This window comes from Tachysurus vachellii, chromosome 5 (assembly GCF_030014155.1).
Source record: "Tachysurus vachellii isolate PV-2020 chromosome 5, HZAU_Pvac_v1, whole genome shotgun sequence".
NCBI lineage: Eukaryota > Metazoa > Chordata > Actinopteri > Siluriformes > Bagridae > Tachysurus > Tachysurus vachellii.
Window position 1 is genome coordinate 14,618,810 of NC_083464.1, and position 27,969 is coordinate 14,646,778.

The window sequence follows — 27,969 nt, forward strand, 5'->3', positions numbered from 1 at the left end:
AAGCGTGTAGCTGAACAGAGCTGGAACAGTCAGTCTGCGTTATGGCTGAGAGAAACGCTTGAATTCCACACAGCACAGAAAACGCTTAGCAGGAATAGACACCAAACACGCCATTTGTTTTTGTCAGAGCTTCGATAGTCAAGTCGTGTCATCGGTCACCACATTTTCTTTCTTTTTTCTAGGTAAGGACACTTTTTTTCCCCTCTCTCTTTCTATCTGTCTCTTGAACATCTCTCTAACTTTATCTCGACTCACTATGGAAGATTTTCACAAACATACTCTTAACTGTGGCACTTGTAACAGTTAGCCTGGGTTACTGTGCACCTTACTTTCATTATTACATATACAGGTTATTAAGCATATTGTTAGTTAATTAGTAAATCATTCACTTCCTCTAGTGATAACGCTACAGACCAAACTTTTTTATTCATAGTGAAGCACATTCTTATATACAAATATTCAATATAACCCCTTGCTTGATAAATAGCATTAAAATAAACCTTTATTAAGAAGTCATGTGATTATTAATGGAATTGTTATAGCAGCCTTATGGTTCACTCCTGAACTCAGAGGCCTGACTGTCTTTTACATTTACCTTTAGATTTTAAATGTAAATGTTACATACATCAAAAAATATAAACAAAGTCTAATGTCTTACAAAGTCTTGTGTAATCATATGATGCTTGGCACTCCATTAGACCTTGTTTATATTCTTGATGTATATAACAATTTAAATGTAAATATTATATACATCAAAAATATAAACAAAGTCTAATGGAGTGCAAAGCATCATATGATTGGGTCGTTGATAATTTATTGGTTAGTTGGTTGTGTTGCAACTTAACTTCCTCCCTACTGTAATTACTGCATGTCTGTATAAACTTCCAGAAAATGAAATGAAAATGGAAACTCATCCTTGCTGAATAATGTTCCACTCAAATTGGTTCTATTTAACAAGACACACCTGGAGTTGAAACTCTTAATTTTTACAACTCACCCGTGACTCATGAGTAGCAATAAGCTGCACCTCAGTGAATCAAACGTGATGAGTAACTCGTTGCACAGTATCATTCACACCCATAACCTATCATTTAAATCTCTCTCAGGACAAAAGAACAGTTATCTTTGAGCACCGAAGAAAAAAGGTAATGAGATTATCATAGAGGGAGAGCACGACCTTATCACTAAGTGGGAAAAAGCTAACCGGCAAACAGGAAGCACAGATTTGATCTTTCAGGTTTATTCTCGTTTTTTTCCCTGAACACTTAACCCAAAATACTGGCCACAATGACTACTACATCCTGTACATGTAACAGGTGACCAGACCGTTTGCTTTTCCCCACTGAAAAGTTTCGCTAAGTAACAGACTGCAGTAGAGGAACCCGTTAGGTCCATTCAGTGCTATGAAAAAACAAGCTTTTTCGTTTGTGTGACACACAATTCCTTAACCAGGTGTCTAAGTGACAAAACCTAACAGCTCTTCATTGACAGTAAAATCTATGCCTCCTTTCAACACTCTATTTGCACAAAATAAGGCTTTTTATATCCTGTTCTTTCAGCTTGGTAAATTTGTATTGAGTCTTATCTTTGGTGTACTATTTCTGTATGAAAGATTTATATTTTTTTTATAAAGTGAAAGCAATATAGAAGCACATTAGTAAGTGGTGGTAAACAATAGCAGTGCATGAGTTGGGAAATGGTTTTCTTGCCTACACTTTATAGGGTGGCACTGGGACTGCTACTAGACCAGGACATGTGGCTACCATGTGTCTTGTCCAAATGCAAATTTGCATGTGTATAGTGACATTTAGGTCTGAATACGTTTTTTTTCTGCGTAGTCCATCAGTGTGTGCTTTTAAGAAAAACAGTGTCTGACCTTTTTTTTTTGTGGTGGTGGCGGCAGACATTTTTCGACAATGAGCTTTTTTTTTTTTCTTTTTTTTAATCTTCCTCTAACTCTCTCCATACTGGGGTTATGAGTCAAAAAGTCTATAAAATCTCAATCGTGCTATCCCCAGTGTAATTTTAGTGTCTGGTATTTAAATGCTGACAGAGACTAAGGAAGGTTAAAACTGCATTTGTTTGCATTTTCTCTCCCCTTGCACCCAGTGTTGAGGCTCTGAGACTCCAACGAGCCTTGAAAATGGTCACATTCTTTCAGAGCAGTGTGTTTTTCTAAGGTTAGTCTCTCTAAGGCACTGGAATAATGCCATCTGTGGTGTGACTAAAAAGAGAGTACATTGCACACACAGGCTTCCCCTTTCCTATTTCTTTTTTTTTCTTTTTCATATTTTGCTCTAAGTCTAGACTTAGCAGGTGGTGTGGAGTTTAGTTTCACAGTACTGATGGCGTCTCTGTCTTTTCTTTTGAGGCAGACGACCAGTGAAATGTATTACTGGTTGGGAATGTGTTTGCTTGCAGCCGGCTTGTCTGTGTCCTTGTGAATTCCACAGTGCATCAGTGCAGTCCTCAACTTGTTATGAAGAGCAGCTTGGTTCAGACTTGAAATAAATTCAGAGGCAGTTGAAAACACTTGACAAATATTGTCTGTGCTCACAATCCATTCATCTCAATCATGTCGTTTTCAAGTTTAAAGAGTCAAATTTAAACATGTATTCTATTCTGTGAATACGAGCTGATTATTATACGTCATTATGTAATTGTGCACTTCATGTAGTTACACTCATTCATGCAGTTGTGTGCTCATTTCACAGGATAAATTTCCTTTTAAAAAACAAACAACAGAATTTTTCTTTTCTAGTCCAGCACCTCATTTCCTTGTCTGTATCTTGATTTGTGGTGTCTGGAGTTTCAGAACCTGATGTGTATATTGAATGTTGGGAAGTGACCTCAGGTTTCCTTCGTGGGGATTCCAGGTGCTGCAGTGAAGCTCTTAGCAGCCGGTGGCTTCCTCCTCAGCTGGGGGGAATGAATGAGTGAAATTAGATCCTCTGAAACAGGGCCTCATAGGCTGTGCTGCTTAGTCCTGGTCCTTGATCTCCTGTTTGTTTATCCCTCCTTGCTCTCTTCCTCTTGCTAGCTGTAATGTCAATATGGATCCTGACTGGATGTGAGTTTGGGTCACTTCCTTTCTGTTTTAAGCTTGTTTTTTTCCATCTGTTTTTTGTCTTGAGTGTGTGTATACATGCCAGTATGTATGCATGTGTATATGTGTGTGTGCTTGTTTGTGTGCTCATTTTCTCATTAAAACAAATTTTACTGAACAGAGTTCATGCTCTCTAAAAAAAATAAAAGAATAATAATGAAAACAAATTAAAATGTCATTTGTCACAGGAACATCCATAGTTAAGTATTAGACAGGCTTGCATGGATTTTCCAGACATACTTGCATAAGCCAAATTCTAAAGCTTGTACTGAAGTCTCTTCTTCAGATCTGCCTTTAGAGTACAGTCCTTACATCCACTTAAATCTTTGTCAGCCAGGCATGGCCCATGTCCAGGCCCTGACTCACCCCGCTAGCCCTGGGAGATGTATCCTGCTGATCCTGAGACAGAAAAGTCTTTGACAGAAGAGATTCTGAGCCAAAAGGAAGAGGCTTCGTTATTTTATCATCAGTGAGACACGCTCTAGCCTGCATGTGAGTGAACATGACATTGTTTACAACACCAGCATACAAATGCCCTTCTGGCCTCAACTTGTAACTCTCACAAAATTTGCCTATTTGCCTCTTTTATATGTGCTACTTTTAGATCAACTGTAAAAAAGACATCCTTGTATCTCTGCAGTGTGTTATAAAAGTGAGGGCCAAGGCAAATAATAATGGAGGTTGAAATACCTTGGGGACTAATCCAGTACAAATTGCTACAGGATTACCAGTGCATTGTTCATGATTTGTTATATTAAAAGAATGTGAAGTAATTGGATATTGTGTTTTGTGGATGACTGTTACTCTAGTGTGGATCTGCTGTTTACTTTTTAGGTCTCCTCTTTCATTTATACCCAGTGAGTGATTGTATTGGCATTGTGGACTCTAGGCATATCGGATTACATGTAATTATTAAGCCAAAAGGTATGAATCACATTAGTCTCTTTAATTGCAGTAAAATTTCATCACTCCTAAAGGCAATACTTCCACAATTAGCGTCACCCATTCTGCATTCAGCCGCCATGGTATTTATATGGTCAGAAAGTCTTTCTGCACTTGACTGTAAAACCAATAAGTACAGTTATCATCATTGTTTAAATAGTTAAGGTGAGCAAGGCCCTTATCCCTCAACAGTTCAAATGTATTAAAAAAAGATAATGACATTTGCCAAAATACTGTAAATGTTGTGTTCTGAATTAGCACTTTACCCAAGCTTGGCAGTGCCAATATTAATGAGCTAGGTAGTTAATCGGAAGTTAGCCGGAAGTTAGGTAGCTCTAACAGTATGGTTATTTGAGTAGATTTATCAACCTGCTTGCTAGGGTAACCTATGAAAACAGAAGATTTGAAAAGTTGATATGAGGCTGTTTGCAGGATCAGATTATCAAGTGCAAAAGTTTTTAACATAAAAGGATTTTGTAGAAAAATTATATTGCAGAATTTATTTAGTATGTAATTTTTAACTCTGCGTGCGTGCAACAGAGACTTTAGCACTGGCATCACTGCTGCGTGTCTTGAATAATCTTCCTGCCTCTGCACAGACTCAGTTGAAATGAGTGCCAAGACAGGATTATTAGCCATGATGACTTCCTAACACTTAATTAACCTCCACATCTGTATAGCACAAAGCACAAGACCAAATGACTGTGACATCATGGGAGATGAAGCGGACAAACTGTGTGCGTACATGTTTCCATTCTGTAATAGAGAGAAAGAGTGTGTGTGCGTGCCTGCTTTGACTGGATTTGGTTCTTTTGGAGATCCAAACAAACCTAGTCCTTAACAACAGACAACCTGTTATATGTTAAAAATTTCTTCTGTGTACAAATGGACTAGTTTAACCCAGTCATCCCACAGAATGGTGCACAGCTGAGCATGAGGCTTTCCATTTGTGCACGATTGTCCTAATATTACTGCAGAAGTGTTGTTTCTTGACTTGGAAACATTTAAACATCATTCATTTTGCACACTCAAGACAGCAAATGTGGCCATCCACACTATGAGGAATAAGATATCCACTAAAACTGTGCTCATTAGACCATAAACAGTAGTGAATACGCCTAGCCAAATGTCAAACACATAGAAACACATAACACATAGAATCTCTGGGCATGGGATGGCACTACTGATGAGGGATTTGAAGGTGCCATTAATTTTGTGGAGAGGCAGATGTAGTGGTTGTCTCTTTTGTTGGGACACCTTGATGGCACTTTTTCTCTCTCTCTCTGGCTTCTTACAGGAGCCCATAAATGGGAGAAAGTGTACTTGATGTGTCTATAAAAGGACGACGGCTTGAGAAGGGGACCTGATATAGAACAGAAGCTCGGTGCTGTAGAGAGGGTTTTATGCAGTCGATCTGTGTACCAGTACATGAAAATCATCAAGGAATTGAGATGTTGACAGTGTTAACTTGAGCATGCACTCAATGTTGAGTCCATAAGCAAGGCCTTGTGTTAATACCGTATCTTGTGATTATTTGGAGAGTGGAATCATATTTCCTGCATTAAATAATGTGTATTAAATCAAATATTTATGCTTCTTACTTATTTGATTGTTTGTTAGATCCTACTCAGTTCTTAGGGTTTCCTTTCTATTTCCATTAATATCTGCAGCAAGAGATATGAATCTCCTAAAGCCTGCGAGCAAAGGAGTTTCTGCTCTAACCAAGATGCTGATATTATCTGTTTCTCAGTGACCCTTCTGTAGAAACTTGCTACATCTGCGACTGAATGTTTGAGGAGGATCTTAAGAAGAATCCAACGTCGTTCTGTTTTTAATAAACGTTTTAAAGTGGTTGATTGTCTCTTTTTAATACTTAAATAAAACTAATCTAATATCTGAAACACATTTTTTTATTTAATTGCTCTTCTGTTCCTAGGACAGCTGAGAGGTCAGGTAATCTGATTAAGAATGTTGGTTATACAAAGTTACTGCTTTGCCTCTATACAAAAGCTCTGTACCATTGTGAAAAAAGTAATGCTTGAGACATCCAGCCTTTTTTTTTTTTTTTTGGGATGCTGAAAGTCTTTTTCCAGAAACTGGTGCTACTTACTACCACAGAGCAGGCTTTGTTTTGTTTTAGTATTACGGGTGTTCGTAGGAATAATAGTAGTTTAATGTATTTAATGTAATGTATTTGTCATTATTTATTTGTAAGCTGCACTTCTCTGCACTGTGGGATTTAAGTTGTCAAGTAAATCAGATTTCTTTTATTAAGGGAGGCATGGAAAATGTATTTTAATTAATATGAAAAGACCAGTGTAATTCATCATGGATTTAATCTTCGGTACAGGCATAAAATAAGGTTAAGGCATTTTAAGGCAGTATTGTGACAATACAGTGACCTTAGACAGAGGGCATTTGTGTTTGATTAGCAGTAATTTCTGCTTGGACATGTACATAATTTATTCTTGTTATCTTTGTTCACTATTCAAACCAAAAGAACTTTATCGGCCGCGCCGGTGACAAATGGTGTTGTTGCATTGCTGAATGATAAAGAGTGTACCATGTGACAGAGCGATAACAGGATGATGGATGTAGTGCTGTTGCCTCAAAGACATGCCTTCCTCAACTTGTGCTCCATCTCAGAAGTCCTAATTAAGGAACACTAAACAATGTTAATGTTACAGATTTCACAATGGAGATGTTTTACGCATGATGTTTGATGTTCTTTGAGGATCTGATGTTAGGCTCCTAGCCAAACAAATACTATGTAATGACAATTCTACAGTCTGTCCCACTGAGGTGACCAGAATGCTGACTGGATATTATGAACTTCTCTCAAACGAATGTCTTGTGTAATGTAAATTGATGTCTCGTCAAAGAGGAACATTTGCCTTTTCTCTATATTCTGGTTAAATTCCAAATAATCCAGTGTGTTAAAATAATATTTCCCATAAACTTGCTTGATTTTGTTTACATGTTTAGTTTAGTCACATGAAAGCACAAACCATTCTACAATTATGAATATACATTATGGATATTTATATTTAGGACATATATAACTACAATGACATGAAACATTCATCACCTAAACTCACGTAAGTGTGTTGCCCAGTGTGTTGCAATGTATTGCCCAGTCCTTCTTTTTTGTCACCAGAAAATTTAAATTAAGTATTAGTAACTAAAGTAACAAGTAAACCAGTAATAACACATTTCTAGTAAGTTAAAGGGAGTGTCTAGTAAATTGTAGTAGGATTTGAAAATGCATGTTATAGTTACACCATCACACTGACATAAATAAAGTACACCAAGTTTAAACATACTACTTCTGCGCAATTCTGGGGGAGGGTTTGGGGAGCATCTGATTCTTGAACGCATTTATCTACCAGGACACCATGTTTGAAAAAATATATTAATCCAGCCATGAAATCTGCTTAACCTGCCGAACTTTCTAAAATTACCGGACATGACAATATGGTTTCAGCTACATCACATTCCTACCATAATGTATTTACACTTTGAGTTATTTTGCACAGTCACGTGCTACCAGCTGGATGTTGAGGCATAACAGGGATTTTGTGCGTCACTTTCCATAAATGTTTGTGGCATTGCCAATAATTGAGATTATTCAGGGTAAATCTTTGCTGTAACCCAAGATGACCTGGATCAATAGGACAGCCAATGCTAAATAGTGAGCATGATTCAGGAGAATAGTGCAAGGCCTGAACAGAAGGTAGCGGCGATCCCGCTGCAGTGAGAGGCAGAGAAAGCAGGAGCCAGAGTGCTGTGTCTATGAGGTAATGTCTCTCCCCCTTGCTGGCACACGCGTGGCCCTGTGTCTTAGACTGAGGGACGACAGAGGGAATTAAGGCGGGATGGGGCCATGGCAGCTTGATTTATAGGCACCTTTGAAGTGAGTTCATTCCAGCTGTAAGGCTTGCTGTGCTGTGTTTCAGAGCCTGGGATGAAGCCCCCAGAGTTCAGAAATGGAAAAAGGACCCCTGCAGATCAGCGATCCCTTACCACAACCTGAATTCATACACATTCATACACAGTTTCTGACAGTCCTCCAGGAAATATCTGGGTTCTTGATGGAAACTGATGGACATTTCTTGCTGACTTGACTTTTTTTGCTCCACAAAAGATATGTACCCTTGTGAGCATTAGAGTAAAATGTGGCAGAAGGAAAAGAGGTGGATGGTGGTCTAGTTTTGATGTGTCTGCTGAGACCCATAATAGAGGAGAAGGGGAGACCTGTTTAAGTCCAAATCAGCAGGCAATAGAACAGCAGTTGTGCTTTTTCTTGGATGAATGTTCAAAAGAAGCGCTTGTTTATGTAACCGTGTTTGTGTGGGTAGTCTGATCAGAAGTATTTGTGCTAGTTCTCAATGTTTTAAAAAATGTCTGATGTGTTTATGTACTGAAGGACTCTAGTTGTTTCTTCCTATATTGTAGTTCATAACAAGGATGGATGTGATATTTGAAAGATGGGAGGTGGCACATTATGGTATAAACAGAAAAAATGTAATTACATTTTGATATAATACAAGAGAAGGATTTAATATAAAATCATTTTTCAACTTAATTTGAAACAGGGCATGTCATATCAGTATATCAGTATCAGTATATACATATCAGTATAGGACATGGTAGCCTAGTGGTTGAGGTGTTGGACTGCTGATTGGAAGGTTGCAAGTTCGATTCCCAGGTCCACCAAGCAGCCACTGCTGAGCTCCTGAGCAAGGCTCTTAACCCTCAGTTACTCAGTCGTACAAAAATGAGGTACAAATGTAAGTTGCTCTGACCAACTATGCCATTGAATCAATAATCAGATCTAATGTAGATATATTGAGTTATATGTGCTATCAGTCAGATGTAAACACAAAGTCTTTGACAATCTTATGCAAGAATTTTGCTCATAATCCATAACCGAGTTCACGTAACAAGAAGCCATCATTAGCAAATCCAACGTGGATTAAACTCCAATAAAGGTGGGGTCAAAAACCAGGAAAAAGTCACGAATAAAGTACACCAGGGTTAAAAACAGTAAGCACAGAACAGTGGTCAGAATTCTAGTGTCTACACATGCAAAATTTCACAAAGCTAGACTACAGAGACAGGGATATAAATGCTTGACACAGGTGTGACAAACTAAGCCCAGCTGCAAACAATGATCAGGGTCCATGGAGAAGCCGGAGAAAACAGGAAGTAATCAGGAAGTGTGCACGGTCTTATTGTTCATAGGAAGGTACAGCATCTCCAAGACAAATTCATAAGAAAGGAAAGCGTGCTAAATACCATAGCTTGCATAACCATTGCACAAGTGGGTGCTTATTGATTTAATCCAACTTTGATTTGAATGTATTCTGCATTCCACTGCATGATCGTCAACGGCTTCAGGAAATTATGTGCTGAAACCTGTTTGTGATGTTAACGACTCAACTGAAGTTAACTGACATGGAGTCAGTGCTATGCTGCTCATATTCCTGCAAGACTCAGCAGAAAGCAAGACCTAAGAGACATAAACAAACGGTCTAAAGGAGGGGTGCAGGCAGCTGTTGTGAGTGACGGCTCTTCCTGAACAACTCGTTCATTGTCTTCTCGAGGTGCCGCTGCCGCCACTGTTTATTTTGGTGTCTTTTAACCAAATAATGAGCGTGTCTGTTTTTCCTCTCTTAGTTCAGAGTATTTTAGCACTAAATATTAGTCATAGGCTGTTCATCTGTCAATGTCGGAATTTGTTTGTCAGATGGTGTGAGACGTCTCTGGTGTTAGGTCATACAGGAAGTAGCAGAGTGTGTGTTTTCACAAGGCATGTCAGTTGATGGGGGTTATAGGGTTTTTTAAATGTCGAGTAGAGGTCGCACAGTTAGGAGTTTAAAAATCTTGGTTATTGGTTTTAAAGTATATTATTCACTACAATATATTATTTAGTTAATGTCATAAAAATGAATAGGACAAAATATGTATTGCTTACTCACTTGTATAAGCACAGACTCCTGTTTCTGCTTGTCTTAGCTTGTTGTTATCTTTAACTGCAGGCTGCACTACACAAGAATATACGGATAAAATTTTACAATTATACATATATCCTTGATTTATTAATGTATAGAAAAAATACAGAATTAATTATTACATTCCCAAAACTAGAGAGTGTGTGTGTGTGTGTGTGTGTGTGTGGGTGTGTGTGTGTGTGTGTGTGCACGCATGCTTTGAGGATTGAAATGTGCTTCTCTGACCTCTCCAAGCAAGGATGCTGAACGTACATGTCACCGCTCAGCGTTTTATTGCCCCTGGGAGCTAGGCACTGTTTATATGTTTCCAAGGGGAAGAGTCATAAAGCTAAGGGGGTAAAAAAAAAAAAAGGCAAGAAATCCTGGAAATGACTTCTGCTGGTTGTTCATCTCGAGTCACTTCCCATTTGGCAGAATCTTTTCTGTCATATGTTATCATTTTTTAACTGGCAGCTCATTTTTTTTGTAATGGGTAGAAACCAAAGTTGAGGCTGTTCTGCTTTCTTTTCCAGTACTAACAGATGAAACAGTACAGGAAAAGGAAAAAAGTCACAGCACTTTGGGTTGAACTAAAGCTTTAATAAAAGATGCATTGACCAGTCACTGAGAGGCCTTGAGTGAGGGAGAGAGACAGGGAAAAGAAAGGAAAAAATAAATGATCAAGTAGAGGTTTACCGCAATTCTGGTGCATTAACCAAAAGGTCAATCTCTGCTATATCTACATCCTCTACCAACAGCTATGTGTCAGGGGTAATTGCTTCCAGTTGCATGTGACTGCATGTGGTCATCATCAGATGATTGGTTTGCTGACCAAGCAACTGCTTTACCTTTGGCTCCAATCTGTTGCCAGTGCTTACTAAATTATTGCTTATACATCAGTATCAAATCTGAGACCACAGTGCCTGATGACCGAGTCCAAACCAAACTGTCTGCCTGCTCCCTGTGGCTAAGTCTTAGCACTTTGGGTTTAGAATCAGTGTTTTTACCATCACAACTGAATTATGATAGATTATCAGCTCTTTTTGCTTCATATTTGTTGCCACTGTTTGTGATTATCTAGTACAGTGGTCATTAACTGTCGCACTGCAGACCCAGCAAAGTATTTCAGCAGATCACATGGAAAAACTGGCTGTGATTCAGTGACCCTAACTAATGCTAATCTAACCAGAGACTAGCTACAAGACTAGAGATGAAATGAAATGAAAGTTTTCACAAACTGACATTCTGCCCTTTTCAGTCTGGTTTGAACATTTTGTTCTATCTAATGTTACCAAAGATGAACGGACAGAGGAGTACATGTTTATTCTGCCTGCTTCAAGTTCAAAATGGATGTCTGCTTCGTTCAGAGTCCATAATGCTAGTATGAAGTGGTTCAGTGAAGTACCTTTTTATACATTTTTATTTTAAAGCTTTGCATGAAGGAATATTAGAGTTGGGAAAATCCTTTTGATTTAGTCATCCTATCCTTAGCCTAACCAATCAGACTAGCTAGAGGCAGTTAGACTAACTAGAGACAGTGGAAGGAAACCAAAGAACCTGGAGGATGATGAACAGAAAAAACCCAAAAAGCTTTATAGTTCAGGCAGTTTCCTCTGCTTTAAGAGTGAGAAGTGGTTCTTTAATGTTAATAATTATATTAGTAAAGCATTATACTTTGAATGGCACTTGTAAGTTCTCTTTTTTCCAGCAGAGAGAAAAAAGGGAGCAAAGCGAGAAAGAGCAAAAATTGTTTTCCTTGAAGCGCTTCCCAGGATTTTTCAACATGGGTGGATGTATTTTGACCCTGCAATTATGCTGTTTTTCTATCCTTCTAAACTTGCCATGCAGAGCTTAAGGTCATTGTCACCCCTGAAAGCTGGGCTTAAGATCAGCTATTCACTCAGCTCATTACACTAATCATTCTTTTTCACTGTTCCAATTTGTTTTTCTTGCCTTTTGTAATCATTGTATACATTAGTTCAACCCTCATTCCACCACCGACATGCACAGGCACACCAGTGAGACAAGTGCTCTGAGGTTAAAAAGCTCTTTGATGCATTATGTAGTAAACCACCACTCAAATTTAGAAGCCCACCCTTGGCTCTAGGAAATGTTGTACAAATACCCCTAGCACTTGCCAGACCACTACACTGTGCACTTATTTTGTGCCCAGCATTTGAGAGGGCTATATCCACACATCAGACATGCAGCGTTGCCAAACCCCTGCAGTGCCACGCTTAATTCTTCAGGCTCAACTGGAAATGTTCAGGCAGGAAACACAGCTGGCCACTTCACTAGCTCTTCCGGCAGATCCAGTGGTCATTTAGGTCATTCTTGTTCCAGTTCAACTTTTTTTTTTTAATATTAAGTTTATGTAAGAAAGCTAGACCATTTAAGATTTGTTTCTTACTCCCTATTGCTGATGTTCTCCAGTGTTAACTTGTCAGTAAATCAAGCATTGATGTTCACGTGAGTTATTAGTTATTTTAATGTACTGTAGCACATGGCGATTCATGTCTAACCCACCCATTGTAGATTAAAGCACAGATCCTCAATTATGAGTCTGGCACAGCTTGACTGACATTACAGCTTACATACATCAAACCGTGCTGAATTCCATTCCTTCAGGATTAAATTGAAGAACCCTGGGGAACGCAAGAACCAGCCGTGCTTCAGCCATTCGCCCGCTCATCAGACGTCACTAAGTAAAGCCCTCATTACCAACCTGTTATAAGTTCCCTAGGAGCAAACCTGAATTTAAACCACTCACCAGCTAAGACTTTCTTGAGCTGATATGTGTTAGAGACAAGAAAACAGGGCTAGAGTTTGAGGACCTTGTTTACAAACTCATTAACCTTCAGAACTTATAGTTTTTAGAGATAGAAATCTATGCCTATTACTTTGGGGTAAGTCAATGACAAATGGAGGACAGTGACGACAATGGCCATGTTTGGTCATAAATGTCTGTATGGTTAGTGGGAAAGGGAGGAGAGTGTGGTCTCATAGGATTAGGATCATGTTTGTTTATTTGGAAGTGGAATAATATACTTGTGACCTCCTAGTACAGTCATACAGTTGCCCCTGAACACCCCTCTTCCCTCCCGCACCATGGAGACCTCCTGCGGCTACTCTTCTCATCAACCCTGCTCTTTCAGTTCAACAGTCCTCTCATTTCAGTTAATTCTCTGCGTGTCATAAGTGGTTTAGCTCATTCTACACTTTCATTGCCACTCAGTCTGTCCATCCCACCTGCATTCTGCATTCCTTTCACACACTAAGCTCTTACCGGCAAATACCACAGCTGTACGTAGGAGCCGTAAGACTGCTTTTCCTGCATTCTCTAGGCGGTGACTATCCAAAGCCTACTTTGGCACACTGTAGTCGACTACATACTTTTGTCAATGGAAACCAGATGTGAAATTGTAACGTATGGCAGCTTTTTTTTTCTTTCTTCTACGAGAAAAAATGCAGGCAAGCCCTCTGTTGATAATTATACTATTGTAGATAGAATGTAAAACTGCATGCATTTTCACATTCATGGTGACAACAGGGTAATATTAGATATCTTGAAATTGTTTCCATATGAGCTTGTATTCATTTGCAATATAAGCCATTGAATCCGCACAGTGAGGGATTGTATTCTAATCGTGAAATCCATAGGCTTCTCAGTTTTCGATTCCCCAAGTATTTATTTGCTCAGCAGCATTATAGAACACGCATGTATATAGCCTTATACTTTCAACACCGAGACAAGGATTACACCCCTTTTATCAGCTGAGCATTAAAACAAATCCAGGATTTAACATGAATGCTCTACAACTCTATCTGTTTTACTGCCATTTTTTTGTAAGTGATCCTAAAATCCTTGTAAAACCAGAAGCTCACCTCCCTATAAATCGCTCCTTTAGGAAAAACAAGTAGCTTGACCTCTGACTAGGAGGTGTTGAATAATATTAACAATATATATTATTTTTGTTTGAATACATGTATTTTGAAATTGTAGTGTTTTTATGAATCATTTGGTAGAACCTTTTATTAAAAGTGACCTACAGAAACGGCAACAGCTAAAGGTGTAATTATAAAGAATTGTTAGGCTAAATAATTAGCTATTAATACTGGATTATACAAGTAGTAACCTATGCAAACAGAAGCCAGTATAGACAAATAAAAATAATTACAAAGTAAATAAAAGGCTTTTATGTGCAGAAAAATAGAGACATTGGGTAGTTCTGGTTGGACCTCCTACAAGCCATGGTTTGATCTCGGAGCACCTGTTCAAAGTGCATGGATGATCTGTGTTCAGAATCAGTGAGAGGAAAGGAGAGATTCATTACTGTCCATTTTTGTTAAAGACAGGGGTATCAGTGTCTCAATGAAATGAGATCCTACACATCTCCCATAGCCTGGAGATCTGTGGTTTGGTCAGGGTATAAAACGTACTATATATTTACACCTTTGTGCTGGTGAATAGCCAGGTAAATGTAAAAATTACATGGCTGTCAGTGACTGCCCTCATAGCAACTACTCATTATTGGTCCTTGATGTTTACAATAGTTATCTCCTGTAGTGTGGCCGTTGCCAGCCCGAGTAGCAATAAGCTGTCTTTTAGAGCTTAGGGGAATGACAGGTTATACATTGTGTATGGTTGTTACTCTGCCCAGCCCTGACCCCACAAACACAAAATAGCTGAGTCAACTCTGAGATCAGACTGTACAGTTGACTGTTAATCCAGAAAATGGCTATTGTTGTTTGTCAGTAATGCTAATATTAATAACACCCTGTTATTCTGTTAACTCCATATAGAGAGAAGTTAATGCTGAGAACCCTCATAGGGTTCAGCAGGTATATATTCATTTATTTAATATCTCAGCACTGCACAAATGTGAATCCAAAATTCAACAATGTTAGCAAATTGCTGGGCGAACAGTACAGTTCTGACAGTAATTCTGGCTGCAAGGCAAATCACAGCTTCATATCAATGCACAGGTTCTAATGTTCTCATTTTTATAGTAATGCACTTGCACAGGGACTTGGGATACACAATTTACAAAGGACTGTGGAGTTCATATGGTTTTCTGTGAGAAGTGGGTTGTGTTGGTCCATTCTATCAGTCTGAGGAAATTTTCAAGATTTGCAATTTCTTGAAAACATGACAAGCTGCATTTTGTTTTTCATATTAACTTCAAGAGAAAAAAATGACTATTGATAGAATATATTATTTTTCCATACAATTCAATGGCCAGTTTATTCCTGCAGTTCAGCAAGTCATTTACCAACAGCACGGTACATAGAATGATGCAGATGTAGGTCAAGAGCTTCAATTAAAATTCACATTAAATATCAGGATAGGGAAAAATGTGGTCTCAGTCACTCAAACTGCTGATCCCCTGGGATGCAAAACAGTCTCTAGAGTTTACACAAAATGGTGAAAGAAACAAAAACACATTCAGTGAGTGGCAGTTGTGTGGGTGGAAACGCCTTGTAGATCAGAGAGGTCAGAGGAGAATGACCAGACTGTTTCAAACTTATGGGAAGGCTACAAATATCCCACATGTCCATTCCTTACACATACAAGAATCCCAAATAACCACTCTGTACAAGTGGAAATATCCCAAATAACCACACTTTACCAGTACAAGTATCCTAAATAACCAGTCTGTACCACTGTGGTGGACAGAAAAGGAACTCAGAATGTACTTGAGGTGGACCATGGACAGGCTGTTACTGTAAAATACAACATCAGTTACCAACCCTTTCAGTCATGAACAGGAATCTGGTACTACACTTAGCTCAGGCAAAAGAAAACTGAACAGTTGAAGATTGGAAATAGACCAGGTTTTTACAATCTTCAGCTGTTGATATTAAGATGGTCATTTGATAGTCGTTTGAAGATAGGGTCATAACAGTTTTAGAAACCAGATGCTGTCAAGTGCCTCTTAAGTTACATTAGTACTAATAGTAGTAGTAAATCATTGTCATTGAGGTAAGATGAAGTGACAAATTCATCAGCTATACCCATTTTTTCCTATTTTATGATTTACCATTTTCTCCTTTGTACTATTTTACAGAAGGGAAAATAGTTACATTTTGTACACCCTTGTGAAGAGGGGTTTAGCAAACATGTTGTTGACGTCCTTGTGCGAAAGAAAAATGTGAAAGACGTCAGCTATAGGTCAAAGTCAAAGAAATTATTTACTAACACTTCAAACCTCAACTCTGTGGATTTTGTAGTATAAACAACAAGAACCAGACGGCTTTGTTTCCATGCAAGGCCATGATGTGGCCTCGCCAGCATGATCCAAGGACAGCACGAATTCCATGGTCTGGAGTTTACTCTCGGACTACTTTGTTAAAACAAAAGAGCTTTCTGTCCGTTTCCTCACAGTGGTTTGGTAGGAGTGATGTTTAAATAAACTAGTGTGAATGTTTAAATCTTCGGTTATCTGCCCTTTCTGCACAGTTGCCTCCTCACTTCCTCTGATAAGAATCCCTTGCTTTCCTCTCCGTTTCTCCTGTTTTGCCTTATCTGATAGAGAGAAAGCCAAAGCCAGAGGCAATGGCAAGTGCACATGCATGGTCTCTTGAATGCACTTTTCTCCCTGTATTTCAGTGATAAAATCTCTGGCACTTCAGTAAAACTGCAAGAGAGGCAGACACTCTCTTTTTTTTTGTCTGTATTCTGTCGTCTCTTTTCCTCTAGCATTAAAAGTGTTACTGTTCAATTTGAATGATTTCAGAAAAGGAATTGTTGTACAAAATGCAGCTATCTAGTTTATTTTAACCTTCAAATTCCAGACTATATTATTATGTGAATTATCTTTATATCAACAAACACTACTGCATGTTGATTTTACTTTGATTCATTAGATCATTTATATGTTATTTCCAGGTTGACGTTAAATGATCTACACTGTTCTCGTTGCTGTATTTTCTCCTATTTATAAATCAGCCTTGGCACTTTGGATTGTCTGGCTGTTTTCCAGTGAGCAAATTGATCATGATGTGCTGGTGTGTGTCTGTCCACTATGTTTGGTTAAATGCACAGATTCTTCCAGCTCACTTTCTGTCTCTGTCTTTCTGTTTGGGCTTCTGAGATCGTTGCCTTTTGTTCATCACTATAAGCTAACTGATAGCATAATAATAATTCATTCATTCATTCATCTTCTACCGCTTATCTGAACTACCTCGGGTCACGGGGAGCCTGTGCCTATCTCAGGCGTCATTGGGCATCAAGGCAGGATACACCCTGGACGGTGGGCCAACCCATCGCAGGGCACACACACACTCTCATTCACTCACGTAATCACACACTACGGACAATTTTCCAGAGATGCCAGTTGGACCGGGGGAGGAAACCGGAGTACCCGGAGGAAACCCCCGAGGCACGGGGAGAACATGCAAACTCCACACACACAAGGTGGAGGCGGGAATCGAACCCCGACCCTGGAGGTGTGAGGCGAACGTGCTAACCACTAAGCCACCGTGCCCCCCAATAATAATAATAATAATAATAATAATAATAACAACAACAACAACAACAACTACTAGATTTGTAAAGTTCGTCGCGACAAACTTTGATGTTGGCTTTGACGATGCAAGTATTTGCAAAGGCCAGTGCTTTTTGGACATAAGGGTCAGTGTTACTTTTGGAAGCAAGTAAACAGAAAGCTAGGGTGCCAAAACATTTGGAGGTAAGTGGAGATGAGCATGTGACGTCATCAGAATACCCGTGAGGAAGTTCCCCTCATTGTTGTGAGTGTTTTGATATGTCACATGTCCATGTTGTAAAAAGTTTTTGGATTTTGCATATTTTGGGGGCGGGGCTGAGGCACAACCGAAAGGCCAGTCGGTACACCAATTTAAAAGTCTGTTCAGAGTATCACCCTAAAGGAGCTGGTCGAGTTTGGTGTAGGTAGTTCGAAAGCTTGCCGAGTTATAAACCTCCAAAATTTATAATGGGAGTCTATGGGGAAAAAAGGCCATTTTGAGACCCGGTACCAGAAGTACCGGTACTTGGATCGCTTAGGAAAGTAATAGCAACAAACTTCAGACCAGGGTCTACAACATATCCGAATTTGGTTCATGTGGCTCGAAAGCTCTAGGAGGAGTTACTCTTGATAAATTTTTGTCTAAGCTTAAATAGGAAAACAGAATGTTGGCTTCTACAAAGCCAACATAATAAATGTTTGTATTATTCACATAAAGAAAGGCACACTGTTTCCACACTGAGTAGGATGCTGACCATTTGCCTTCACTTTCCATAGGTTCAATGAAGCAACAAGGAAAGTAATGACTTGCACAGAGAATATTCCTACCATCTTTCTGCCTGGAATAGTTCTTTCCACTGTTATAGCCACAGGGTTAGGGCTTCTTTTCTCACTCTCTCTCTCTCTCTCTCTCTCTCTCTCTCTCTCTCTCTCTCTACATATACATATACATATACAGTACTTAATTTAGACTATCTTGCAAACCACATACTGTACTGCACGATTGCTTTCTTTACTATCGTAACACCTTGATTTTATTGGGTGATTTAGTAACTTGTATGTAGTACTGGTCTTGTCGGTACTTGTCAGTACTCAAGTCTTATTGTACCTGCACACAACTGTGTCATTAAAGTTTAGGGGTTGTGTGATGTGGTAGACCAGGGTTTCCTATTTCCAAATGAAAGACTTGTCCAACTCAAACCTCGTTGGCTCTGGGAACAGGAAGAGCCTGGGTCTGTTTCCCAGGGAGAAATGTAACCAGCCTGTTTAAAGTGAATCAGAGCGTGATCTGAGTTTTTTCAGGAGATTAGTGCTGTTTTCTGTCGGACTAACATGCTTCCCTCCAAAGCGACTTTGCTATAGTAAAACATGCTATAGTAGCCTTCCTGCTTGACATCTCTCTCATGCTTTTATATCATATTGAGATTAGATTGTGGCAGAATAACCACTAAACCTCTTGAGTAGGAGTCACAAGTATAAGTAGTTGTTGTGTTTTTCTTTATAGTGGTTCAGGGGAGTGGTACATTGTCTTTTTTGCTTTTTGTCCTAAAGAAGTTCCAGAAGTTGTTGATGACAGTTTTTGCACAGGATGTTAAACATCCCGAACATTTGGGAACTGCTTTTTGGAGAGTTTTGGTATTCAAGCACAAGCTAATCCATCATAGTCACAAGTTTATCTCTTTGGAACAAGTGCAGTTCCTGCAATCTTAAACAAACCTCGTAAAGGGTTCATGATGGGGATGGAGTAATGTTAGCTACCATTTTTCCTTTTTTTTAAATTTATATATATATATATATATATATATATATATATATATATATATATATATATATATATATATATATATATATATATAAAATCTATGAATACACCTCAGAATCCATTCTGGAAGCTTTTACATAAAATTTGTATTGTTTGTAACCAATGTGAATTGCCGTGTATCCTTCCCACTGCAGTCTACCATTGCACTTCCATAAAAAGGCATTAATCTGCCTGCTGTGATGAAAATGCGATGTGACACAGAGGTTTAAGGTTTGGGGTAAGTGTTTAGCAAACCACCGTGAAAGATTTCTACATGACCTCAACAACAGTTCTCCCACAAGAGAAGGTAAAGAAGCATGGCGTTTTTCAACATTGTAAGTATTTAAGAGCGATCATATTATGAACATGGTCTTGCCAGTAAGTATTGCTTTGCTGCATTGGTAAGAAGCGCTCTCAGTCTCACTCCCTCCACTCAGCTTTTAACCAAAGCCAGCCTGGGCCTTTTACAGCAGGCAGAGTGGTTGCTTCACATTCCCAGCTTCTGGGTTCAATCATGTTTTGACCCAGGGTCAATGATGACCTCATACTCATCTTTCTGAGAACCAAGTCTTGAGCTGCCCTGGGTTCATTTCTCATGTCCAAACTGTCCACTCATTTGTGTGCTGCTTGTTGCCTTAAAACATTGTACTGTACAAATGCAGCTAAGTACTTGCCAATTGCCATAGTGCAGTAATAACAATCCCCACCCTTGACAAAACAGTATTTGTAGATCAGATTTTGGAATCAGCAGGCCCAAAGCTCCTGTGTGTACTTGTGAATGGAAGTTATTATATCTAAAGCCTACTTGTCCCCTAAGGCCATAAATATACTTGCAGTTGGAAAATAGTTTGTCCTTGTGTAGAGCCATGCATTCATTCTGAACTACAGTAATTAAGAAAACAGTGTCCTTGTATTTGCTTAAGCTTTTTATAATATTGCATACATCTATGGCAAAAGATATCCCCTGTATACAATTAGTCATTTATTTACACTAACATTCCAACCCTCTGTCTGTATAAACTGACAATTCCTGATTTCCTGTAAATTTCACCGATACATACATGAGACTGGCTCACAAGATCAGACAGAATTAGAGCTCAAGGAAACCGTTTCCTATCAGGAAGTGAGACACGTTAGCAGCACACACACTGAATCGTGATCACGTGTTTGAATCCCAGGTGCATCTTATCTGCTGAGAAGCTGTTCCTGATCTCATCAGTGATTCCACTCTTACCAGCAGTTACTGTAAAAGCTGAGACACCAAAAAACCGATGGTCACCACCGACACATTTAGACAAAGTAAAAAGAGAATAGACAGAGATATCCACTTGATCTAATCCAAAGGCTAACTCAAGACATAGTTTTAAATGGTAGAAGACATAATGATGAGAAGTAAGGTATTAAACAGCCTTGGGACAGGAACAGTACTGTTTCCCTTGGGTTTTAGTCTTTATGCCGCAGAGCTTAAAACATTAGTTAAATATACACGTTGGGGTTTAGTTACATATTTATATGAATTCATTCTTATAATTTATTTTCCATATTTACTAAATCATATTTCAGAGCTCTAGATTTCTCAAGGCCCTGGAAAGAAAAATCTGGTTGCTTTGAACAAGATGCTTCATTAGGAAATCTTCAGTGTTCTAAGGCAGCTTCAGGTTATGGTGCCAAATACTATTTTACCCTAATTTATGGGTCACCGTAGTGTGAAGGAGCTCTTAAAACACTTCTCTCGAAAGATTAAGTGGCGCCATACTACTACAAAAGTATGTCAGCTGATTATTTATTAATCTTTTTATGCCTTTTTTAATCTGAAGTTCTCACACCCACTCATTTTGTCATCTGAGAAAAGAGAAGAGGAAACAGAGAAGCTGTGTTGGCTTCCTTTTATCCTCTAGTTAGTGACTACATGATCCCCGAGGTCTTGTGCAAGACAGACAGTGCAAACAGATTATAAGGACTGCTCCTTTATTTCACTTAGGGCTGTGATTATCATCATTACTGGGTGGTAGAAAATAGATAAACTTGCCTAAGGAGCGTATTATTTCACATGCGGCGTCTTTGAGATGTTTTTGGCAACCTGATAGCGTTAATACCCGGCTGTAACAATATTAGTTTGCAATAAGGTCGCGTAAGTTAATGTCTGGTGGTGTATAAAATAGGTGTAAATGTGTGGTATATATAGTAGGTGGTCTGTGCATCACTGCTTTCTTGATATATACATGTTTGTCAAGGACATAGTTGCACCTTCAGCAGCTGTTTGGTTTGTGTGTGTGTTTGTTTTTTGTTTTTTACAACCATATTATTGCAACAAAATGTCATGCAAAAATGAATGACCATAAGGAAAGGAGATCTTATTGAGTTATTGGATGTCACTTCCTTCTCACTGCAGCTCTCTCTGTGTGCCTGACCTGCTATCACAGAGCTTTAAAAGTTAATGAGTATTATGTGTAAAGTTTCATGAGAGACAGAGAGCTTTTTCTTTCTTTCCTTCCAGCTCCATTCCACATATATTACTCATCCCTCTTTATCTGTGTGTTTGTTTTATAAAGACTAACATTGAGCCGGAAAACATGAGTGAGCGTTTCGATTGCGACAACTGCAAAGAATCGCTGTATGGAAGGAAGTACATCCAGGCGGAGGAGAATCCATACTGCATCCCCTGCTACGACAGCCTTTTTGCCAACACCTGCGACGAGTGCAAGGAACTGATAGGCCACGATGCAAGGGTGGGTTTTCAACAGCAACTTTAAAATGACCTCCATAGAGGCCCCTATGATTAACAGACGCCAACATCAGACAGTTTCTTTGAGCTAAAATGGATCAAAGCCATTTTGCAATCAAAGAATTTTTACCCACAAAAAAACTCATTCAATCCAGTAAAGATTAAAACATTACAACAGCATTTCAATGACCAAAATGAACCACTTAGTCCCTTGGAAAAAAATTACCTACAGGTTTAATCTGCTTTAAATGAAAAGAGCATCCGTAAATGCAGATCGTTTAGTGCATAGAGAACATTAGTCAGGAAATGATTTTAGAGTCTTGGAGGAAATTGAGATATGGAGATTTGGACTTGCACTGAACAGGTGATGTTTTTGACACTGAGGGACGAGAGGCCATAAACTGTGTGTCTGTCTTTGTTGTGCAATACACAGGTAACAAGTCACACTGCTGTCTTTTTGCATATTTATTTTACACATGCATATATCAGGCGCAATGAAAGTCATCAATGTGCTCTGATTTGCACATAATCTCCAGGAACTTTTGTTTGCACATAATCTCCGGGAACTCCTCTGAAATTTATCTCATGTCTTTTAGTTAGATAATAATCTCTTACTTAAAAAAAAATAACACATTTGTTAACCAGTTTTGTGCAACCTTCAGTGACCTCAGGATTATGTGGTTCTATGTTAGTAATTTTCACACACATTATAATGCTGAGGTCATGACACATGTCACCCTTACACGTGTGTGTGTGTGTGTGTGTGTGTGTGTGTGTGTGTGTGTGTGTAGGAGCTGTTCTATGAAGATAGGCACTACCATGAGCACTGTTTCCGCTGTTTCCGTTGTGACCGCTCACTGGCTGATGAGCCCTTCACCAGCCAGGAGGACTCTCTGCTTTGCAACGACTGTTACTGCAATGAATTCTCTTCCAAATGTGTTGCCTGTGACAAGACGGTCATGCCTGGTAAGAACATACCAAGAATTCTGTATATAGACGACTTAGATATTTTGTTTGCGTCAGCTAACTCGTACAGTGCAGTCTTAATAAAAGAAGATTACCATTGCCCCCTTACAACTCCAAGCCAATGGATTAACTCTTTAATCTTTTTTCTACCCACAACACAAAAATGTTGGTATGTGAATTGTGTACTGTCAGTTACCAATTGTCATGAATGTTTGTGTGAGTATGATGTGCTTCAATAGACTACTGTTCCTGAGTCTAATAGAAACAAAGATGATTTAATAAACTCATCATTATTTATCTGTATTTTAGTTAGCATTTTTATATCACCCAGGGACAAGTAAACAAATCCTACATATAACACATTTATATGGAGTGTAAGCCTATAAATTCTTGCCGTGTGCTTAGGGGAGGCAGCCATTCATGAGCTGAGTGATGAAGGTAAAAACCCAAACAAGAGCTGTTGGCTAAGGAGGACATTGGGAGTGGGAACAGTAGACAGAACAGATCCAGTTCTACTAAAAGAGACAAAAAATTCAGCAGTCAGCATAAAGGCAAGATATGACAGTAATTGCCAGTGTGCCGATCTTGCTGTCTCTCAGCCAAATCTTTGTGCAAGGCAGTCTGCCAAACATCTGATGAGAGGAGGAGATAAGCCTGTAAGCTATTTCATCAAGGGCTGTATCATCCACAAAGAGTCATAAACTCTCGTTATAATAATAATAATAACATAAGAATTTTGTAGTTTTCGATGTTATGATCTTTGACAAATGTATAAAAACACCCAAAACGGGTCTTTCAGTTTTTTGTTTTTTTTTTTTAATTCTGTAACAATAATCTAGAATGTAAACATATAAAGACATTACTGTGTTCCAACAGAGCAAAACTTGTTTCATGCATCCTACACCAAGGCTTTCATTTTGCAGAAAGACACATAGTTAGTGGTCAGGAACTTTTTCTGTGATGTGGGAACAGCAAGTCAGAAACAATACTCTCTATGTTACAGAAATTCACTTAAACACACATTGCATACCAGAGCGTATTCACTTTTCTCAGATTAATTTCACCCCATGGGTTCTAGACTGAAAATGACTCCTTCTGTACTCTTCCCATCAAGTCAAAAGCCATGTTCCAGCTGAATATTTCTTTGAAAAAAGCCTGAAGGATTGTGTCCTCTTTCTTCCCTTTGTTATACTAAAGCTGTACTGAGCTCTTTAATATGGCCTTATTGGAAAAAAAAAACCTCAGCTGTCTTTTTCTTCTGTATGACTTTTAAACACCAAACAGACTTTGAAAGTCACTTATTGACAATGATAACATTAGGTTGTTATACTGTCACCAAAAATCCTTGTTTTATCTTGTGTGGTTTTTTTATGTGATCACAATGGATCTGCCTTCTGAAGAACACTTTCTGACCTGGGGCATGAGGCCATTTTTGTTTAGATTAAATGTAAATGTATATCGTAAGGGACACACTGATCATTAAAATATAGTTGCTGAACTCTTTCTTTCTCTCTCAGGCACTAGGAAGTTGGAGTATGCTGGAAACACATGGCACGAGGATTGTTTCATTTGCAGCAGCTGTAAGCAGCCTATTGGCTCCAAGTCCTTTATCCCAGATAAGGATGATCACTACTGTGTCCCTTGCTATGAAAACAAGTTTGCCCCTCGCTGCACTCGATGCAAACAGGTTAGTATCAGTATATAGGTAGTAAAGCAGCACCCAGGGACCAAGAATTTTTCCCATGCATTACTAATACCTAATCAAGCCAAATTACATTCCTCTTCAGGATTTCAGCTGCCACACACTGAGTCACTCTGGGATTTTGGGATGCTTAACAGATCTCCATAGCTTTCTAAAAATGTAAAAACTCCCATCTAAAAATATCCTTTTCTGAAAAGTAACGACGTGTGAATGAGTGTGTGAAATGTGTATTTGCATGGCACTCGTTAAGCAAATTAGAACACAGTCTTAAACTGGATTTTTTTTTTTCCCTCATCACCACCAGTATTTGTCTGATTTTCTTATTTTTATAATATTTTATTTACACATTTCTGTCTTTCATCTCCAGTGCTATGCAATGCATTCACATTTTTAAACATTACTCGTTTATTTGCTTATATTTTTTGTTCTAATGCAGCATGTGTATGAACAAGCAGACTGCACGTTTCTTTGTACAAGGAGCTTGGGCATATTACAATACGTTTCTTGAATATATTGGCACATATTAGCAACAGATTGTAGTGCAGTTTGTAAGAATCATTTTAAAGGGGAGTCTACTTCATTTTACTCAAGTGAGTAAACAGAGAAGTACTTTTACAACGAAACTTTCAGTTCTGTTTCCTCTGTGGCTAAATATCAAATTTCATGTGCTTCATTAAGTGCAGTGCATAAGGTATACAAGGCAATTATGCCATACCTAAAGTAATGCACAGGAAACACATCTAATATTTGTTTTTAAAATTAAAAAATGTAAATTAACAAAGTAACAATTTCACAGTTGGCTGTAGAGGCGGTCCAAACATGCCAAATGTAATAAACGAGTCGTATTATACAACGTCTTATTTAATCTGTCCATCTGTTTTAGGTCTTGGCCAAAGGTGGTGTGACCTACCGTGATGAGCCATGGCATAAGGAGTGCTTTTTGTGTGCAGGCTGTAAAGTGCAGCTAGCTGGACAGCACTTTACCTCCCGAGACGACCACCCCTACTGCCTTAAGTGTTTTGGAAACCTCTATGCCAAGAAGTGTGAGGCTTGTTGCAAACCAATCACAGGTACGTCAGAGGTACTATACACTTGTATTATGGAATGAGTGAAGTGATTTTCTTATGAATGCTTGCGTGTGTGTTTGTGTGTGCACGCACATGTGCATGTGTGTATGTGTTCTCAGGTTTTGGCGGAGGGAAATACATTTCATTTGAGGAGCGGCAATGGCACCAGTCTTGCTTCACCTGCACCCGGTGTTCTGTGTCACTTGTAGGAGCTGGTTTCTTTCCTGAGAGTGATGAGATCCTGTGCCGCGAATGCAACAGCAATATATAGAGCATGTATTTACACACTCTCTCCATTCTGCCACACACAGACACAGAGACAGATATATGCATGCACGACTCCATGCTTACAGACTCAGCGTCCATTGAGTTTTCCCCAGTGATGATCAGCAAAAGCTGTGGTGATTATAGTATCCCCAATTGATTCAGACATGGTGGTTTTCTTTTAAGCACACACAAAACATTTTGGCAGATGGTGCAACCTGTTTGTTTTATTAGGTAAAGATAAGTTTATATGTCTGAGAATTTCCTCGCTTGCAAAAGAGTTACTATGCAAGATCCTGCGTGATAGAAACCAGTCTATTCCTAATTGTGCCTTACTATTTAGCATTGATCAGCCTATGGTGCTTTTACTTTATATAATTTTATGCCACCTTTTATGTAGGTCTTTTTTAACGTCAAAGCAGCGAACACATGCTCAGCTCAGAGTGCTGCATGTCTCACTCTGTTTTCATCAAACTGCAGATTTCTCAGCTACACTGCTCACTTTGTTAGGATGGAAAGCAGTCCATCTTTTTTTTTCCATTCAGCAACAGTAGTGCTTAAGCATTGCTTTAGATAAACCATTAGAGCTGTCTCCTGTTAGGACTACAACCAGGAGATATAGTAATCATTACAGAGGCTTCTTCATTTTTGTCCGGTTCAGTCAAACTACTCTCTGGCTGTTAAGAGACAGTTAAGAGTTATAAATAAAATAAATAGAATATACGATTACAACCTATAAAACACCTCAGGCAGATTCCTCTATAAATGTCAAAGAACTCTGCTGTCTGCTAGATATGTTCATTTTCACAAAAAAAAAAAAAAAAAAAAAAAAAAAAAGACTTGTACTTGGTTGTATTAGACTAAATACTAATACTAGTATTGGACTAAATCATTGGCCATGAGAAAACACATTTGGCATTGTATGTGAAAGTTTGATCTAAATCTGTTCAAGTTGAAAAAAATGTTAGTATTGACTATTTGAGGTTTGTAGTATTTAAGCACTTTTGATGTGTCTCTGCATCTGTTTTGTTTCTGAGCATGTTGTATGTCAAAAAGCATTGTTATTTTTCCAAATAAAATGTATATCACACCAAAAAGTAACTTGTACAAAACAAAATGTGGGAAATGAAGTGTGATGTGTTTTACAGAAAACATTCATGCATTTGCACTATGGCTTGAATTAAGCATAATTTGTGCACAGATAGTAATAATAAATAAAAAAATGACACCGCATACATACACGGCATATAAACTGAATACAAACTGCTTTCTTTCTGTATAATCTGTGGTCTACGATACACATTTGTTTTTCTTTAGTCTTTTATATGCTATGATTTTTTTTTTTTCCTTTTTGATTATTTCTCTTAGGTTCACAATTGAGAGAGTGAATGACTGGGCAAGTCCCAGGAAAAATGTATTTTGCAATATGACTATGTCAGCAGAATGGTATGCATGCTGTTCTCATTAATGTTTTTTGTTTTTGTTTGTTTTGTTCCTGATCTTAATTGTTTATGGCTTTTGTTACTGAAGATAATATTACCAATTTTCACCATAAAATATTTCTAAATGTATGTATTCACTTTGAGCTTTGATGCTGGCTAGTCAGAGTTAGCTAACGCTTTTTTATTTTATTGTTTAAATAAATGTGTAATAGACATTTAGGTTGGGGGAGAAAGGTTTAAAGAACGATTCAGTCTGATCTAAATGTTATTTGTTAATAAATATTTTATAAATTTATGGTTTTGGTATCATTTCCTCTGTGAACGTATTATCAAATAAATAAAGGCCAAGTGTAGCCTAATTATAAATTCTGCTTCCCTGCCGAGGAAGTTACTAAGGATGAATGAATGAACGAATGCAGTAAATACATCATTCACATTCACCTTAACAAATGTTCTATTTCTTTATCCCAGCGG

The 27,969-nt window shown here is 38.4% G+C and overlaps 1 protein-coding gene across 2 annotated transcripts; it reads left to right on the forward strand.

The window, feature by feature from the left end:
* fhl3a (four and a half LIM domains 3a) lies at nucleotides 1–27,790 on the forward strand. 2 transcript variants are annotated; one of them, XM_060869910.1, is made up of 7 exons: nucleotides 1–182; nucleotides 3,444–3,598; nucleotides 21,882–22,058; nucleotides 22,846–23,020; nucleotides 24,538–24,707; nucleotides 25,606–25,792; nucleotides 25,909–27,790. In XM_060869910.1, the coding sequence occupies exons 3-7, from the start codon at nucleotides 21,903–21,905 to the stop codon at nucleotides 26,058–26,060; spliced, it is 840 nt and encodes a 279-aa protein (XP_060725893.1). In that variant the 5' UTR covers nucleotides 1–182; nucleotides 3,444–3,598; nucleotides 21,882–21,902; the 3' UTR covers nucleotides 26,061–27,790. The 2 variants fall into 2 exon arrangements, with proteins under 2 accessions (XP_060725893.1, XP_060725892.1); XM_060869909.1 differs by lacking the exon at nucleotides 3,444–3,598 and having other exon boundaries at nucleotides 3–182.
* The last annotated feature ends 179 nt before the right edge of the window (nucleotides 27,791–27,969 follow it).

Bases quoted from the DNA above. Each gene is read 5' to 3' on its own strand.
- fhl3a (XM_060869910.1), top strand. From the start codon at position 21,903: ATGAGTGAGCGTTTCGATTGCGACAACTGCAAAGAATCGCTGTATGGA. The intron at 23,021-24,537 runs GTAAGAACATAC...TTTCTCTCTCAG, and splicing joins TGACAAGACGGTCATGCCTG to GCACTAGGAAGTTGGAGTAT. The intron at 24,708-25,605 runs GTTAGTATCAGT...CATCTGTTTTAG, and splicing joins GCTGCACTCGATGCAAACAG to GTCTTGGCCAAAGGTGGTGT.